The sequence below is a fragment of the Aptenodytes patagonicus genome, chromosome 4 (genome assembly GCF_965638725.1).
Source record: "Aptenodytes patagonicus chromosome 4, bAptPat1.pri.cur, whole genome shotgun sequence".
Taxonomy (NCBI): domain Eukaryota; kingdom Metazoa; phylum Chordata; class Aves; order Sphenisciformes; family Spheniscidae; genus Aptenodytes; species Aptenodytes patagonicus.
The window spans coordinates 30,410,454-30,424,371 of NC_134952.1; the positions used below are offsets into that span (position 1 = coordinate 30,410,454).

The window sequence follows — 13,918 nt, forward strand, 5'->3', positions numbered from 1 at the left end:
AGGCCTATAACAGTGTGTAAAGTCTGTTGGTTTATGCCTGTTTGCTTCATCTGAATCACAAGCTCCTAAAGATATTAACAAAAAGCTAGCACCTTCAGTAGTAATCTGGGGAAAGGATGTGTTAATGGAGGTGGTCATAGAAGGACTCCAGAGTATGGGGAGACTGAAGCTGTACGCATCCTGACTTTTGGGCTAACCTGAGCATTGCTGTACACAGGTATGACCTCCCCTTCATTCCTGCCTGAACAGGAATTGTTCCCACAGTGACCATATCCCCCTGCTGTTTCCATCTCCCAAACCCTCCTAATATTGTCCACCCCTTGGCAAGTCTACTCTGTATACTCTCCCAGCTCTACTGTACTTTGTATTCTCCTTACCTGTTGCCCTACAGTGAGCGTTAGCATTTGGGGAAGATGTAAGAGCATGTTCCTCGCCCTCTTTGTCTCCAGCAAGGAGTTTAGCAGCCAATGATAACTCTCGCTTTTTACTTGCCTCCCTACTGCAGGTTCTCAAGTTATCCAGATGCCCTTGCGCAGGCAGCACTGGGCTTTAGGACTTTCCATTTACTTGGTTCTCATCACTTCATTCTGTCTTTTAAGTTATTCCTGTCCTATCATACTGTGCTGGTGTTTCTCCTATCCCTCAATTTTTCCTGCTTTCTTTCCTTCTTCATATCTAGACGCTTCTTCCTTCTTTCTCTTTTTGATCTTTTTCCCTTCTCAGAAAGGCCGTAGCCTTCCTCTGGAGCTTGTTGAACAAAATCGGGCAGAACAATCTACCCCATGCATGCTCCACCCCATTCCACTGGAAATATTCAGTCTTCAATTTCACAATCAAAAAATCTAGAAATTCTTCATGCTTAGCTAAAACCAGAATATTTAGGGGGTTGGAGTTTTTTGTTTTTGATGAAAAAGGCTCTTCCCTTATTCATCATTATCTTTCTTTTTGCCTTTTCAGGAAGCTTTATTTTCTCCAAAACTTTTGTTTTAATTTCTGTATCCTTTCATACTACTTGATTTTGTGTTCCATTAAAAAAAAACCACAAACCAACAATGAACTAACCTTGTGGTAGTGTCCATCTGAATCTATGTCTTCAGACAACGCACAGTAGATTTGCATGTTTGGATAGATACATTTACATTTTGGGTGTACTTGCTCAGCAACAAAAGGTGTGTCTACTGTAAGGAGGCAAACCCACGCTAGCTTTAATCTGGCTAGCACAAGTGATGAAAGATTTGAAGAGGCAGAGTTGCAGATTTCAGCACAATTTAGTGACAGAAATCTGTGTGCATTGTACGTGCAATCTCTGCTAAAGTCTATACAAGTACATTGATATCATTTTACCATCTTTGCTCTAAGCTTTGCATCTTTTACTCTGAGCAGAATGAGCGAATAGACAGTTGGAGGATTCCTAGCATGCATTGCCAGAATCAGCAGCTCCTTTCTGGCCTTCCTTTGCTTAATGTCTCTTCAAGTTTGACTCATACTCACTTAGCAAAACGATGTTGCTTCTCCTGCTGTTTGTCACTGGCCCTGGGCCAGAATTTGCCACACTGGCTGAAGTTACGAGAATGTGTGTGACCTATAGTCACTTGAATTGGAAACCTGCTAGCAGAGTTTAAAACTGCTGATAAAGGTGAGGTCACTGTGCCCTGGGAAATGGCAGAGATGCATGTGCACGGTCTCTTTCAGTGACTGGGGGAGTGGCAGTGTCCAGTAACAAGATGACACAGGCTGCTAATGACCACTCTGAGACCAGATACTGGGCCAGAGAAAGCCTTGTTCACACTCGCTAAGGCAATTGCCTACTAATCCTTGTGCAATGTACGGTGACTGCTCCTTTCCAAAAAGGATATGGCTTTTGCCACAGTGTAATTACTTTTATGGCTTTTGAGTTATGTGAGTGCACTGTGACAAAAGCCATATCCTTTTTAGAAAGGAGCAGTCACTGTACATAAAATTTTATGGCTTTTGAGTTATGTAAGTGCACTGTTCAAGAATATCTGTATGCTTAGATATTTTATCCATATATCCTATTTATGGAACCAATGACCAAAGTACTTAAATTAAGGCAATCACTGCAGTCTTGGATAATTGCTTCATGTTATTTTTTTTTCCCTGAAAATGGTAACTGCTATAATGTGATATATACCCAGTTTCTATCCATACCTACATTTCTTTGCTTTGTTTAAAAAGGTGTAGTGTCATGTGTTTTCAGATGAATGGTGTAGCCATCCAAATTACAGACAAGATTGAACTAATGCACAGGAATTCCTTATTACCTGATCTCTATTGCCCATTAAAGCAACCTCTGTATGTGTGTGTTTGTTTGTAGGAAGCTTAGCATCATACCAGGCACCAAATGCTTCAATTAGACTATTCATCTTGGCTGCAGGTGTTTCTTCCTCATTGCTGGTACAAACAGTAACATGGTGGTCAGGAAACAGTTTACAAAGGTATTTTCTTATACTGATGGGATTGCAACTGACATTTCTTTATATTAAAAGGTGTTTTCTTTTTTTTTTTCTGAGAAGTTAAGATTTTTTTTTTTTTTCTCAAATGCATCACCATTTCAAAAACTGATTCTTGTAGGTTTATCAGGATATGGGGCTTCATGCTAGGCAAGATAATGCTCCTTGCTCTTCGCATCTGGTATACATCACTAAACCCTGTCTGGAGCTCACAAGCTGCCAATACTGTCATACTGACAATTGGTTTTATAGCAGCAGCGGAGCGAATTTATTCAGGTAAGCATATTACAGCAAAGATGGCAGTTATGAAAACTTCCTAAGGTCTACCTGCCTCTGTGTCACTGGGTTTTGATTCTTTGTTTTTTTCCCCCAGTACAGCCTGTTTTTAGTCCTGATGCATGAGCATTGCAGGCTTTAGAAACCATGGGGTACTCCCATCTGCCCGTAATATCTGCAGAATCGATATCACAATTCATACAAGCTGTAGTAAGTTGGTGTTGGAACTGCCAACTAACTGCAGTATCAATAATGTGACAGTAACGCAAACAAAGGCATAACCTAGACCAATAAAACCAGAATGGGTTATCCTCATTCCAACATGAAACTTCTGTGGTATTTCTGTTATTTTCTTAATTCAGTCTGCTCTTTGAGTTTCTCTGCCAGTGCATATCCTTTGACAGAGAAAGGGAGACAGGACAAAGCTGGGGAACAGCTGATGCGGCAAAATAAACAGAAAGAATTGGAAGAGTGGACAAGTTGTCCTGGTCAAAATTTGCCTGAGTTCTTGGAGCAACTGGACAGAGTACACAGCAGTGGGGGCTGGCACAGGCTAAGCACACTTGAAAACTGTGAAGGTAGTATTGCCAAGGAAGACAGCGAGGTTGGGTTGGTTAGTTAAGGCAGCTCATGTTAAATCCTCAGAAGTTCCTTCCTTCTCAGTATAACCTGAATGAATTAAATGAAAGATAAGGCCTTATCTATGTGTAAGTGGGTATAAATTGGCATCATGTTTGTAGACTTGTATTACATGACATAAATTAAGCCTGAGCTTTCATGATAATTTAGAAGGGGAATCTACTGCAGGAGATTAGGAAGGGAATCTGTCTTCTTCCTAGGTGACAAAGCAATATGTCTGTGCAATTAAAGGCGTTGCTTTCTCCTTAGTTGAGAGAGGATCTAAAGTGCATGGAAAAAGAAGAGAAGGAAGGGAGTTGATTTCTGGCTTCTTGGAAATTGTCGGGTTTTGTTCTTATCAGAGTTTAGAGTTTCAGAGAACAGAATCCTCTGAACAAATTCTAATAACTTTTCTGCTGATTTTCAAAGCCAATTTAATTATTTGAATTCCAGTAGTATGAAGAATAATCATATGGGCAGGTTGCCATTTTTGTACACTTAAGGTGAGTAGCTTTTCCTGACAAACCTAGGAATGTTATTAGAGATTTTTTGTCTTATCAATTTCCACGAATGATCAAATAAGTTAGCTTTTGTGTCTGAGCCAGTAATTTATTCTGGTAATTTTGTGATCTTGGCTATTTCTTTTTCTCAGTAACCCTTTCTAATAGGATTTGACAGTTTGCTCAGCTATATTTCTATTCTTATTCTAGGTGGAGACAGGAGGAAACAAGAAGCAAACAAAACTGGTAATGCAGTTAGAGAGACTGTTTCCCACCCTCATTGGCTTTTGTCAGGGATTGCTTTTGGCAGCCTCATGTTCCTCACCCTGTGGATATTTGGGGAGGTCTCGTTAATTTCTAGATGGGCAGTAAGTGGACATCCACATACAGGTCCAGATCCTAATCCATATGGGTAAGTGGGTTTTTTTTATTATTATTTGAACAAAACAGTAATCAAAAGCCAGTGCTGTAGTGGGTGACAAATTAAAACTCAACCAGACAATGGTATAAGAACTTACATAGAATAAAGTGGGTGCAAGGTACTTCACACAGAGAACTTGTGGATTCATTCTTGCTTTCAGATACCTCTGAGCATTGTGTCTCTACCAATAAATCTTAAAAATTTCTAATACAGAATGATTTTTATTTCAGCAATAGTAAACTCGATTTACCACATTGCAAAATGATTTTTAATTTAGGACTGAGGTTCAAGGACTTAGGACTGAAGTGCATCTATAATATGCAGTAAATGAATCTAGCAGTTGACTTCAGAGAGGAGATGGTAGGAAATAGTGTACGTCAGAGATGTAAGCAGATAAAAAAAGTAAACTGTGTGCAATATTAAAAGATATACTTCTGCAGAAGTTTTGGTTAGTAAGAATTTAGTCTTAATGCTGTGTGTTGCTCACCCAGGTTCCAAAATCTAGAAAGAGACCTGATTAGATATTCTTAGTCAACTATGTGTAGTGGCAGGTGTGGTAGTTAATAATTTGGCATTAGTATACACAAGAGCTACCCAAGACTGGTAGCAATGTTAGATGCTATAGGATCCCCTATTTGACGTGAAGAAGATGCTTCTGTTTGGGGTGGATTCCTCCCTCTCATTTTCTCTGAGTTCTTTTTGCCTTTTGTACCCAGTACTTCAGTGGAGTGCTTCTGCTGCTGAACATACCTCATTTATATATTATGATAAACTGCCATTATTCTCAACTGGATGTTTTTTATGTCCAGTAAAGGGGAGAAAATGTAGCAGGGTGTGAGATAAAGATATTTTGTGCTCAAATTGAGCTCTGTTTAAAATAAAAGGATTATAAAATATCACCAAGCACCCTTGTCTGTATGTCTAGAAGTTTCTTTTTCAATGCCAGGTATTTATAAAATTATATTAATGTGTGATTTCTTTTTCCTTATTGTTGTATTAGAGGTACAGTTCTGTTGAGCCTGGCTCATGGACTGATGCTTTCATTTTGGAGTTGGTCTTCTGTCACCAGTTTTGCCTGGTTTCTTGTAGGTAGGTGCAAATCCTGAGCAGAATTTTTGTTTCTGTTACCTTATTCCCTTTACTCCAGCCCTCTGACCCTACACCATATCTCAGAAAAGTCAATTGCTAATCAAAGCGTCTTTTTCTCTGTCACAGACTGTAGTATAGACATGTCTGACCAGTTGACTAAGGGTTACAGGCCAAATCTCCAGGCCATTGCAGAGCAGCGTTATTCTCTTCAGAAGCCCCTGTTGAGGTTCTGTTCCCATGAGTAGCGTCTCAGTTCTCACCATCTGCATTGTGTGAGGCTACATCTAGGGTTATGGGGTTGAGATGACACAAGCCTCTCGATTCCGCAGGAGGCACGATAACTTATAATTTAATGAGCAGTTCACCTGGAGGCAAGCTTGCCTCCTGTCTCCTTAGTTGCCAAGATCTCCAGGCAGTAAAATAGTATGAATATCAAAGCAGTTCTGCTAGAGCAATATATCTGTGAATCAGTCTGCATACAGTGGGTCTTGGGTGGTGGGAAAAGAGATTCAAGTGCTGGATCTGGACAGCCATTTTCAGGAGGATGGTATAGCTGTGCTGTGGAGCAAGCTATGCGTGGAGCAAGTAGGAGGAGATGGAAATAATTCTGCTCTTGAACTGTGGAGAGGTGTGTTTTCCATACCTACTCAGCATGGATGGATGGATGCAGCTTGGTGTAGGCCCATCTGAGTGAAATTTAGTGGTATAAATGCTGTTTAATAAAAACGTAAAATTGCTTCTTTTTTGGCCTTAGCTAATTGTTTGTAGATGTTTATATCAAGAAGACAAAGCAGTACTTCCTACAAATGTTTAATAATAAATTGGGTCATACCAAAATGCAGAGACCAAAGGAAATGATGTTATGTTTTGCTTTTCTCTTATTCACCTTCTCTTTTGGAGCACTTAAGAGCCAACACTTTCAAATAATTTTCCACAACCTTGAAGACAAGAAATTTAATGCTTAAACCATCAGTTGCCCAAATAATTTACCTTTTGGTGCAGGTGTTAGTTTTAAGAAATGTGTGTGCCGATTGTAATGCGAGTGTGAACATTTGATTTTTGATGTACACACATTGCTAATTTAAAACAAGTGCAGAATGGTTCTTTAGCTGATTCAAGCATTGTATTCTAAAATGCTCAGAACCTTGATGCATAAGAGTAAAATATTAAAAATATTTCCATACATTTTCTATCATGATGTGAAAGTTAGTAAACATTTTCTTACCTACAATAAAGTTTTAAAATGAAGTCGTCCTGTTGTAGAGAGTTTTTGTGGTTGTTAATGTTCTGTTTGGGGTCAAATCCCATCGCAGTCAAAGACAGTGTGGTAAATCAAGGATCTTGCAGTTAGTAAAAGATTAATAGTTGTTTTCTTGCCCATCATATGGTTATCTGAAGGGAGAGAAGATCAGAGAAAGATACGTTTTCTCTTCACGTTGACCTATTTGATTTTTTCTATATTACGTTAGAGGAGGTTCATAACAGGCAGACCTGTTAATCTCTTAAAAACTGCATCATCCCTCTGCTGTGCTGGGAGAGCTCTGTGTAAGAGAAACTGTTCAGTTTTGGCTCTCGATGATGTTTCTCTGCTGTCTTTTTGCTGTGCTGTTTTCAGCTGAATAGGCAATCTTTAAGAGAATGAGATATTGGGAAAAGTAAGAGGCTGTCTTTGGCTATTGGGAATAACTGTCCTTCTAGTGATGCAGTCCTCATGGCTGCAAAGCACAGTTATATTTCTGAGACTCTCTTTTTTTCCCTAAACAGAATGTGAAAAAGAAGGTGGCAGATAATATACCTGACTGTGACTTACTCTGTTCTTTTCTATTCCTTCACAGGTTTAGCATCTTCGGCCGGTCTCCTTTATTTACACACCTGGAGTGCTGCTGTTGCAGGCAACATTCTTGCTGTCTTTACTATGTGTGTGTGGCCTCAACTCGCTGGACGCTTTGTTAGCTGTCTGCATCCTGGGAAAGCCATGAGTACAGCCATGTTTGCCTATGTTCTTGAATTATTCTTCTGTGTATGGTGTACAGCTTATAAATTTGTACCTGGAGGAATTTACTTTAGAGAAAGCTCCCATCTTCTTTTAGGTACATTTATGACTATGAACAAATACAAATATGCTTGCTTTAGCCTCAACCAGGTGTTTAAAACGTATCTAGTATATAAAAAGTCTTTCCAAATGCTCAGCTTCTATTTGATTTACTATGGTAAGAGTTTCTATGAGAAAATTAGTGAGACATGCAAAAAATAATCTACTTGTTTCCTTACTGTTAGAAATTGTTTAAAATGTGGGCAGAAAATGGAATTCGGCTGAGGGAAAATGGCAAAGTGAAAAAAAGTCTGATAACTCAGTACACAACTGAGGAAGAGATCTGTTAATCGGTCACCCTAAAAATATGGCTGCAATCCAGGGTGTGAATGCACCTGTATGCTAGCTACCTAAGATAGCAGTATGGTACCTCAGGTAACAATGTAGTTTCTGGAAACTCAGGGGTGTATGAAGGCTGTGTTACTGGGACTGTAACATAATTCAGTGCATTATTTAGTCCTGCTCTGAGGAGCAAAGTGCAGCATCCTGCTGATCTAGCTAGTCTGCATTTGAGACCTGAGCTTCACTTCCATGTGGCTCAACCTCATGCTTTGTGGACGCACCAGCATGTTTGGAGAAATGTCGATATGCCTGCAGTGTCAGAAACATGCAAACAGGAGAGGAAGAAAAGGAATTGTTAGGTATTTGCCGATGAGGAAGAATTGAGGTGAGCAAATATAAAGGTTTTAGCAAAATGATCCCTTGATGAAGGTGGGGAGGTGGAAATGACACCAACCCTTTCTGGTTTTGTCTCCAGAATTATTTTCTTAATAGGTGCTAATGTGTTTCAATAGCATATTTCACTGATTATATTTAAACAATGCCAAACATTGTCTTGGGCTAAGTGTGTGGCAGATTTTAAAATGTGATGCATTATCCTATGTTTTGTTTGAAAAGGATTAATGAATGCTGTGCTTGACTTCTTGTTGCAATGGTTTTAGATTTTGTAAATGTCTTTGCAACCACTTTCTGTCACTCTAGTTTCTTAGTCTTCATATGTGTTTCATATATTACAGCAATCACATGCAGGGTTTCAGTTTATTATGTTTTGAGGAGAGTTCCGTCACATTTATTGCAGTTTTCTTTGTTCTGAAAGCACTCTGGGGGTCCGTAGAAACAGCTATCTCAGTTAATTTAATTTTATTTTTTGAAGTTATATGAAGAAAGCATGTGGTAGAGGAGTGCCAAATGCTTTCTTGAGTAATGCTTTGACAAAAGAGAAGCTGTTACATAAAATCCCCCTCTGTCACTTCCTTTGAAATGCACACTTGTGATTAATTCACCTGGCATGATCACTGGATAGTAACACAGAGATGGCCCTAACTTTCTCTTTCGTAAAAAGAAAACTCTGACCTGAACCCATCTCAGCTGATGGTGCTACATGAGTTTATATTCCATCTGAGAATCCAGTTTCTGTCTTTTTGATGCCATCCCATTGCTTATAAAAGATTTGCAAATTATACCATGAGACTCTGTATTTGTTGCTACGCTTCTTCCCTTACAGCTTGGCTTTCTGGCAAACTGCTTGTTTTCTTCTGGTTTCTTTCAGGTGCAAGTGCTATTTCTTGCTTTCTCCTCCTGTCCCATATCCTGCCTTTCTTTTGCCGCGGTTTGGGTAGGGAACTGCACCAGGAAAAGTGACAATGAAAGTAAGATCATTATATTCAAAACTTCTGTGCTGCTTCACTGTGATATAACATAATGCTGAGGGGTCAGATCGCTGGTCTTCCATCAACTTTAATGGCTTTGAATCAGTCTCCCTTTGAGAAAGGTTTTGCGTGTGTCCTCTTCTTCATTGCACTAGACCCAGCTTCCTGGTTTGCAAACTTTCACTACAACCAATGTAACAAGTAAGAGCAGTAAGAAAATACTGAGTAATGGTCATTTCATCTTCAGCTATAACTCTGAAATAAAACATGACTTCTATAGTCGATTAACTATGCCACAAAGATATTAAGGACATATACGTTCTCCAGCAGAGCTCTTATCCAATTAATTATGCTCCCACCTTTTCTTTGCAGGTAATTGGATCCTTTAGCTCATAAGGGATGGGAAAAGAGCTTGTACTATTAGTCTGAACTACCTATTGAAAAGTTACCATCACAGTGCATTGCAACAGTTAGTGCAGGGAAGTCGCTTACTAGCTTTTAAAATGTATCTGTAGGTGTGCTTAGTTGTCTATTGTTAAAAAGCACAGCTGCTTCTGTTGGCTCTGGAACACAAGAATACAAGATGCTGCCATGTTAAACTGGTCTCCCAACCTGCTGCAGTCTGCTTACACTGTTTTAGAACAAACTGAGCAATTGCTTTTGTAGTTCCCATATAAAAATCCGTTACTTGTATCTTGGTGACAGAGTAGTTCATTTGCAAAGATAATAGACGTTTACAATCGACAGTGTCTTTTTTCATCAAGCTGTTATTTTAAGGTTCTGTAATATGTAGGTGTAACATAATTGCTCTTGTCCGGGTTAATTCCAGTAAACTTTGAAAGCACTGGGCTGAGCTGAGGGTTGTAGCCGTCCATAGGGGCCTGGAGGCATTTTAGCATAATTTATCTACTGTGTGCTAGCCTTTTTGATGTAATGCCCTGAAACTCTACTGCAAATCAATCTTTGCTTGAGAGTGCTGGCTAAGCGTGCTTGAGGTTCCGCGGCAGTTGGTGTTAGGATACACAAAGGTGGGGAGATCTGCTGAAAGAGTCGCTACTTTGCCCCAGATCAAAGGATTAAAATATTTTTGGTTTTATTGTTCTCCCAATTGGTACATGAGTGGAGGAAGGGAGAACATGGCTTTAAACAAATATTTCACTAATAGAAGAAACCTGATAAAATGTGCAGTAGTGGGACCCGGTAGTAGCAGCAGAGTTAAAATATCTCTGCGTTTCCATAGTGAATAATGAGACAGGTTCTGAGGATTGCTTGGTTAGCACCCAATGCAGCCTGATGCTGGGGACCGCAAAGTTATCTGGTAATATCATGATCCTTAGGCTGCTGGGTTGCAAGGGAAGAGCAAGAACAGCTGTAAGTTGCATTAGTGTCAGTAGCCCCTGTGCACAGCCTGAAAGACGCAGAGGTGGACTGTATTTTGGAGCTCACCGTAGTCCAGAGTAGAGTTCATACTGTGAAGGGGTCTTTGGCTAGATACTTTTACTATTAGGTCTGCTCTTCAGTCATCAGCACAAAGCAGGCTTATTAAGGCTGTTTCAGGTGTATTAAATCTTAGCAGCAGCTTATTTGAAAAAAAAACCCCAAACAATATAATTTTGAACTTCATTATTTTTGTGTGAAACAGGTGTTCAGTGGAATTTTAAATAATCTTTTAGCTTTGACTTCTTATTGCAATACTACTATTTTGAAATATGTTTTGACATATTTATCATTAATGGCATGTTTAATGTCACTAGCCAATTTGTTGGAAGCAATGCTTATGTCAATAAGTACAAAAGTGTAAATCAAAAATTTTTGAAGTGCTGCAGGCATAGACGAGGTGAAATCTGTGACAATGATAAGTAGGGTCTTTTCTATCAATAAATCTCATATTGCCTGCATTACTACACTGGGTATGGCATTTATCTGTGTTTGTGCTTTGAATTGTCTTTGTTGTTGGAGCCATAAGGCTGAATGTAACACAACAGCTGGGAGTTTATAAATGGTGCATTTATAAGCAATGTTTAATATGTTAAAGCTCTATGAAAAAACTAATTACATCTTTTTACAGGGTTTATCGTGTTATGTATTGGGGTAGACTTTCTAACAGGACCCAAGAAAGACCTTAGCTCTATCTTTGAAGTGAAAAGCAACCAAAAGCCACTATTCAGAAAGAGTAAAAACTATATTAAACTATGTAAGTATAATTTTACCTCCTTTCTTCCATGACTCTAGGAATACTTTCTGAAGAAAAAGAGTAACGCAGTGGAGTGTTTTGCTGAGATGTTTTAGAAATGTTTTTTGGTGCTAGTTTTAGAGCCAGACTTGTAGTTGGTATCGCCCTCGTTCCAGTTTTAATGATGACATATACTAACTGAGGAGCTGATTCACTCTGATTACTGTTGAGAGAGAGGCTATTCCTCATGGAGTGTGTTAAATGGAGACCAAAAAAAATGAACTGTGGAAAAAAGAAAATGAAAAACGGATTTGGCATCATTTGTGATTTCATTTTGGCAGTTGAGGAGGAGGCCTCTCTGGATCTTGGGATTTATTACATGTGTATACAAAAGATCTGAATGATTTCTCAGCCCGTTCGGTATGTTGATTTTGAAGCAGTTCAGTGTGACACCCTTTCATAGGGCTGTGTGAGCTGGCTGGCTGTGGGATGGGACTCGGTGGGCCCGGGAGCTGCTGTATAACATGACACTCCTCCTGCGTGAGGAGGCAGTCCTGCAAAGCCTGTTGTGGCTGACATCACTACACAATCCTGATGCCCTGCTGCACGTGCAGATGAGGCCTGTCCTCGGGAAACCTTTGTCACCTCCTGCCTGTGAACTATGCCTAGGGATCCCAGCTTTCCAGATGATATATATGAGGTCTGCTTTTTTCCTTAGGTTTTGAAGAGAAACTAAAGTGTTTGAGGTTTTACTGCTTTTTTGGCTTATAAACCTCTGGAATCCATCCAAATTATGTTTTCAAGTATTTCTCTACAATCACTTGAGTTTCAGATTTGTTTTCATTGTTAGCTTACTTTTTCTAAGGAAAAAGTCTGTCGGTATTGTGAAGTTTGGTAAAGGAAAAAATTGTTAGGTGTTAGGGCATGCTGACCCTACAGAGATCAGGATGCTGAAGATTCAAATTCCTGCATCTTTTTTTCCTCTGTGACTTTGGATCAACTCACTTATCATTTGCGTACCTCATTTTACCTCATTTGGAAAGTGGAGACAATAGTACTTCACCACTTTTCCAGGGCTTTTTCTGAAATCTTTATGAAGGTCTTTACCCTATATACTCAGGGGCCAGAAGAATGTGGCCCCCAAGAGTTTGTGTGTTAGAGGCAACATGAGCACCAATAGCAAGTGGTTTAAATATTACTACTCAAAAACATTTCACAAAAGTGAGTAAATACTTCAAAATACTGTCTGTCACAAAGCACAGCCCTTGCTCAGCTAATTTTGTGACATTACAACAGTAACTCTTGTATTTCCTTGTCATGCCCAGACTTGTATTATTTCTCATCTTCCCCTTCAAGCACCTTTGCATCTTGCAGAGTATGAAATTGCTTGACATGTACTAATGTAAACAGCATGTCCTTTCTTCTGACATCATCCATGATAAATGTTATTTAAATTTTACACAAAATTGTTCCAGAAAACTTGCATAAAAATAATTACACATCTGTTTAAAGATTTGATGAAAGAATAAACTGGAGTTACTGAAATCACTGTAGGTACCATATGCCACTGTGTAAATGAAATAACAGTAGAGGGGTTTGATCATCAAATTACAGTGTGCCAAACCCTCAGACCTCGTAAGTGTCCACTGCGGTTATTTAGAAGGCTACAGGAGCAATGGGAGAGCTCTGAATTTGCGTTCTGTGAAGCCACAGCGCCTTTCCAAGAACGTGTCAAACAAAGGACTGCGCTGGAGGTCTGGCAGGGATCGCATCTTTCTGACATCTAAAGGCTTGTGAAGTAAACTCATTTTTTTTCTACACGCTGTATTAATATAAAATAAAAATTGTATACTACAAATGCATATCTGGAACACAGAGGAAAACACTGGAAGGTTTACATGATGCTCTTACTCATATCCTATAATGAATTCTTCAGTAGGTATCATTCTTACATAAATATTCCAAGGAGTTTTAGTGTATTGTATCTGCTCAGCCTGTTGTGTTTTGGAGAATGTAAGTGTATCTGCACACATACAGATATTCTGCCCACATAGATACTCTTAAGTACATTACTTTGGAGTGGTGTTCTCACTGGCATATGTGGAAATTTAAATGTATACATTCCCCATTCTATGAAAAACACACCTTAGAATGACAGTGTACCCAGTTCTGTTTAACTGCAATAACAACATCATTTTCTCTTGCTTTAAAAACAACGTTTCTGTGTTTCTCTGTTTCAAGTATTGTGGCTGTTTGTTGGTGTTGGTTTGCTAGGATTGGGTCTACGTTATAAAACTTACCAGAAGAAGTTGGGCCAAGGGGTGAGTAGTGTGTTTGTGAAAATGGTAACTTTCAAATATACAGCAAAATGCATGTGTGATATCTTAGGTGTGTTGGTTGGTGCTGAAGAAGTCTTTGTACCAGTATCCAAGTATTCAGCAACAATAATGCAGAAATGAAGATGCAGAAAGTTTAATTTGTAAATTCATGTTGAACGCGGGAAATATCTGGGTCTTTGGAGATTTATAGTGCTGCTATGAAGGAAAAAAATGTTCTGAAAAACTGAGAGATGCTTGCCTCATACATTCAATTTGAACGTTACTTTTATAAATGAGTTTATCTGAATTGG

The 13,918-nt window shown here is 39.1% G+C and overlaps 1 protein-coding gene across 3 annotated transcripts in view; it reads left to right on the top strand.

The window, feature by feature from the left end:
• The window catches only part of CWH43 (cell wall biogenesis 43 C-terminal homolog), a 29,573-nt gene that overhangs the window by 2,778 nt on the left and 12,877 nt on the right, over positions 1-13,918 (top strand). Inside the window, exons 3-9 of one of the 3 annotated variants that reach the window (XM_076336227.1) lie at positions 2,336-2,456; positions 2,593-2,747; positions 4,076-4,277; positions 5,287-5,375; positions 7,211-7,465; positions 11,185-11,310; positions 13,531-13,610. In XM_076336227.1, coding sequence (XP_076192342.1) covers positions 2,336-2,456; positions 2,593-2,747; positions 4,076-4,277; positions 5,287-5,375; positions 7,211-7,465; positions 11,185-11,310; positions 13,531-13,610 — 1,028 coding nt within the window. The remainder of the gene's footprint in view (positions 1-2,335; positions 2,457-2,592; positions 2,748-4,075; positions 4,278-5,286; positions 5,376-7,210; positions 7,466-11,184; positions 11,311-13,530; positions 13,611-13,918) is intronic. The other 2 variants (XM_076336225.1, XM_076336226.1) reach the window with 2 other exon arrangements.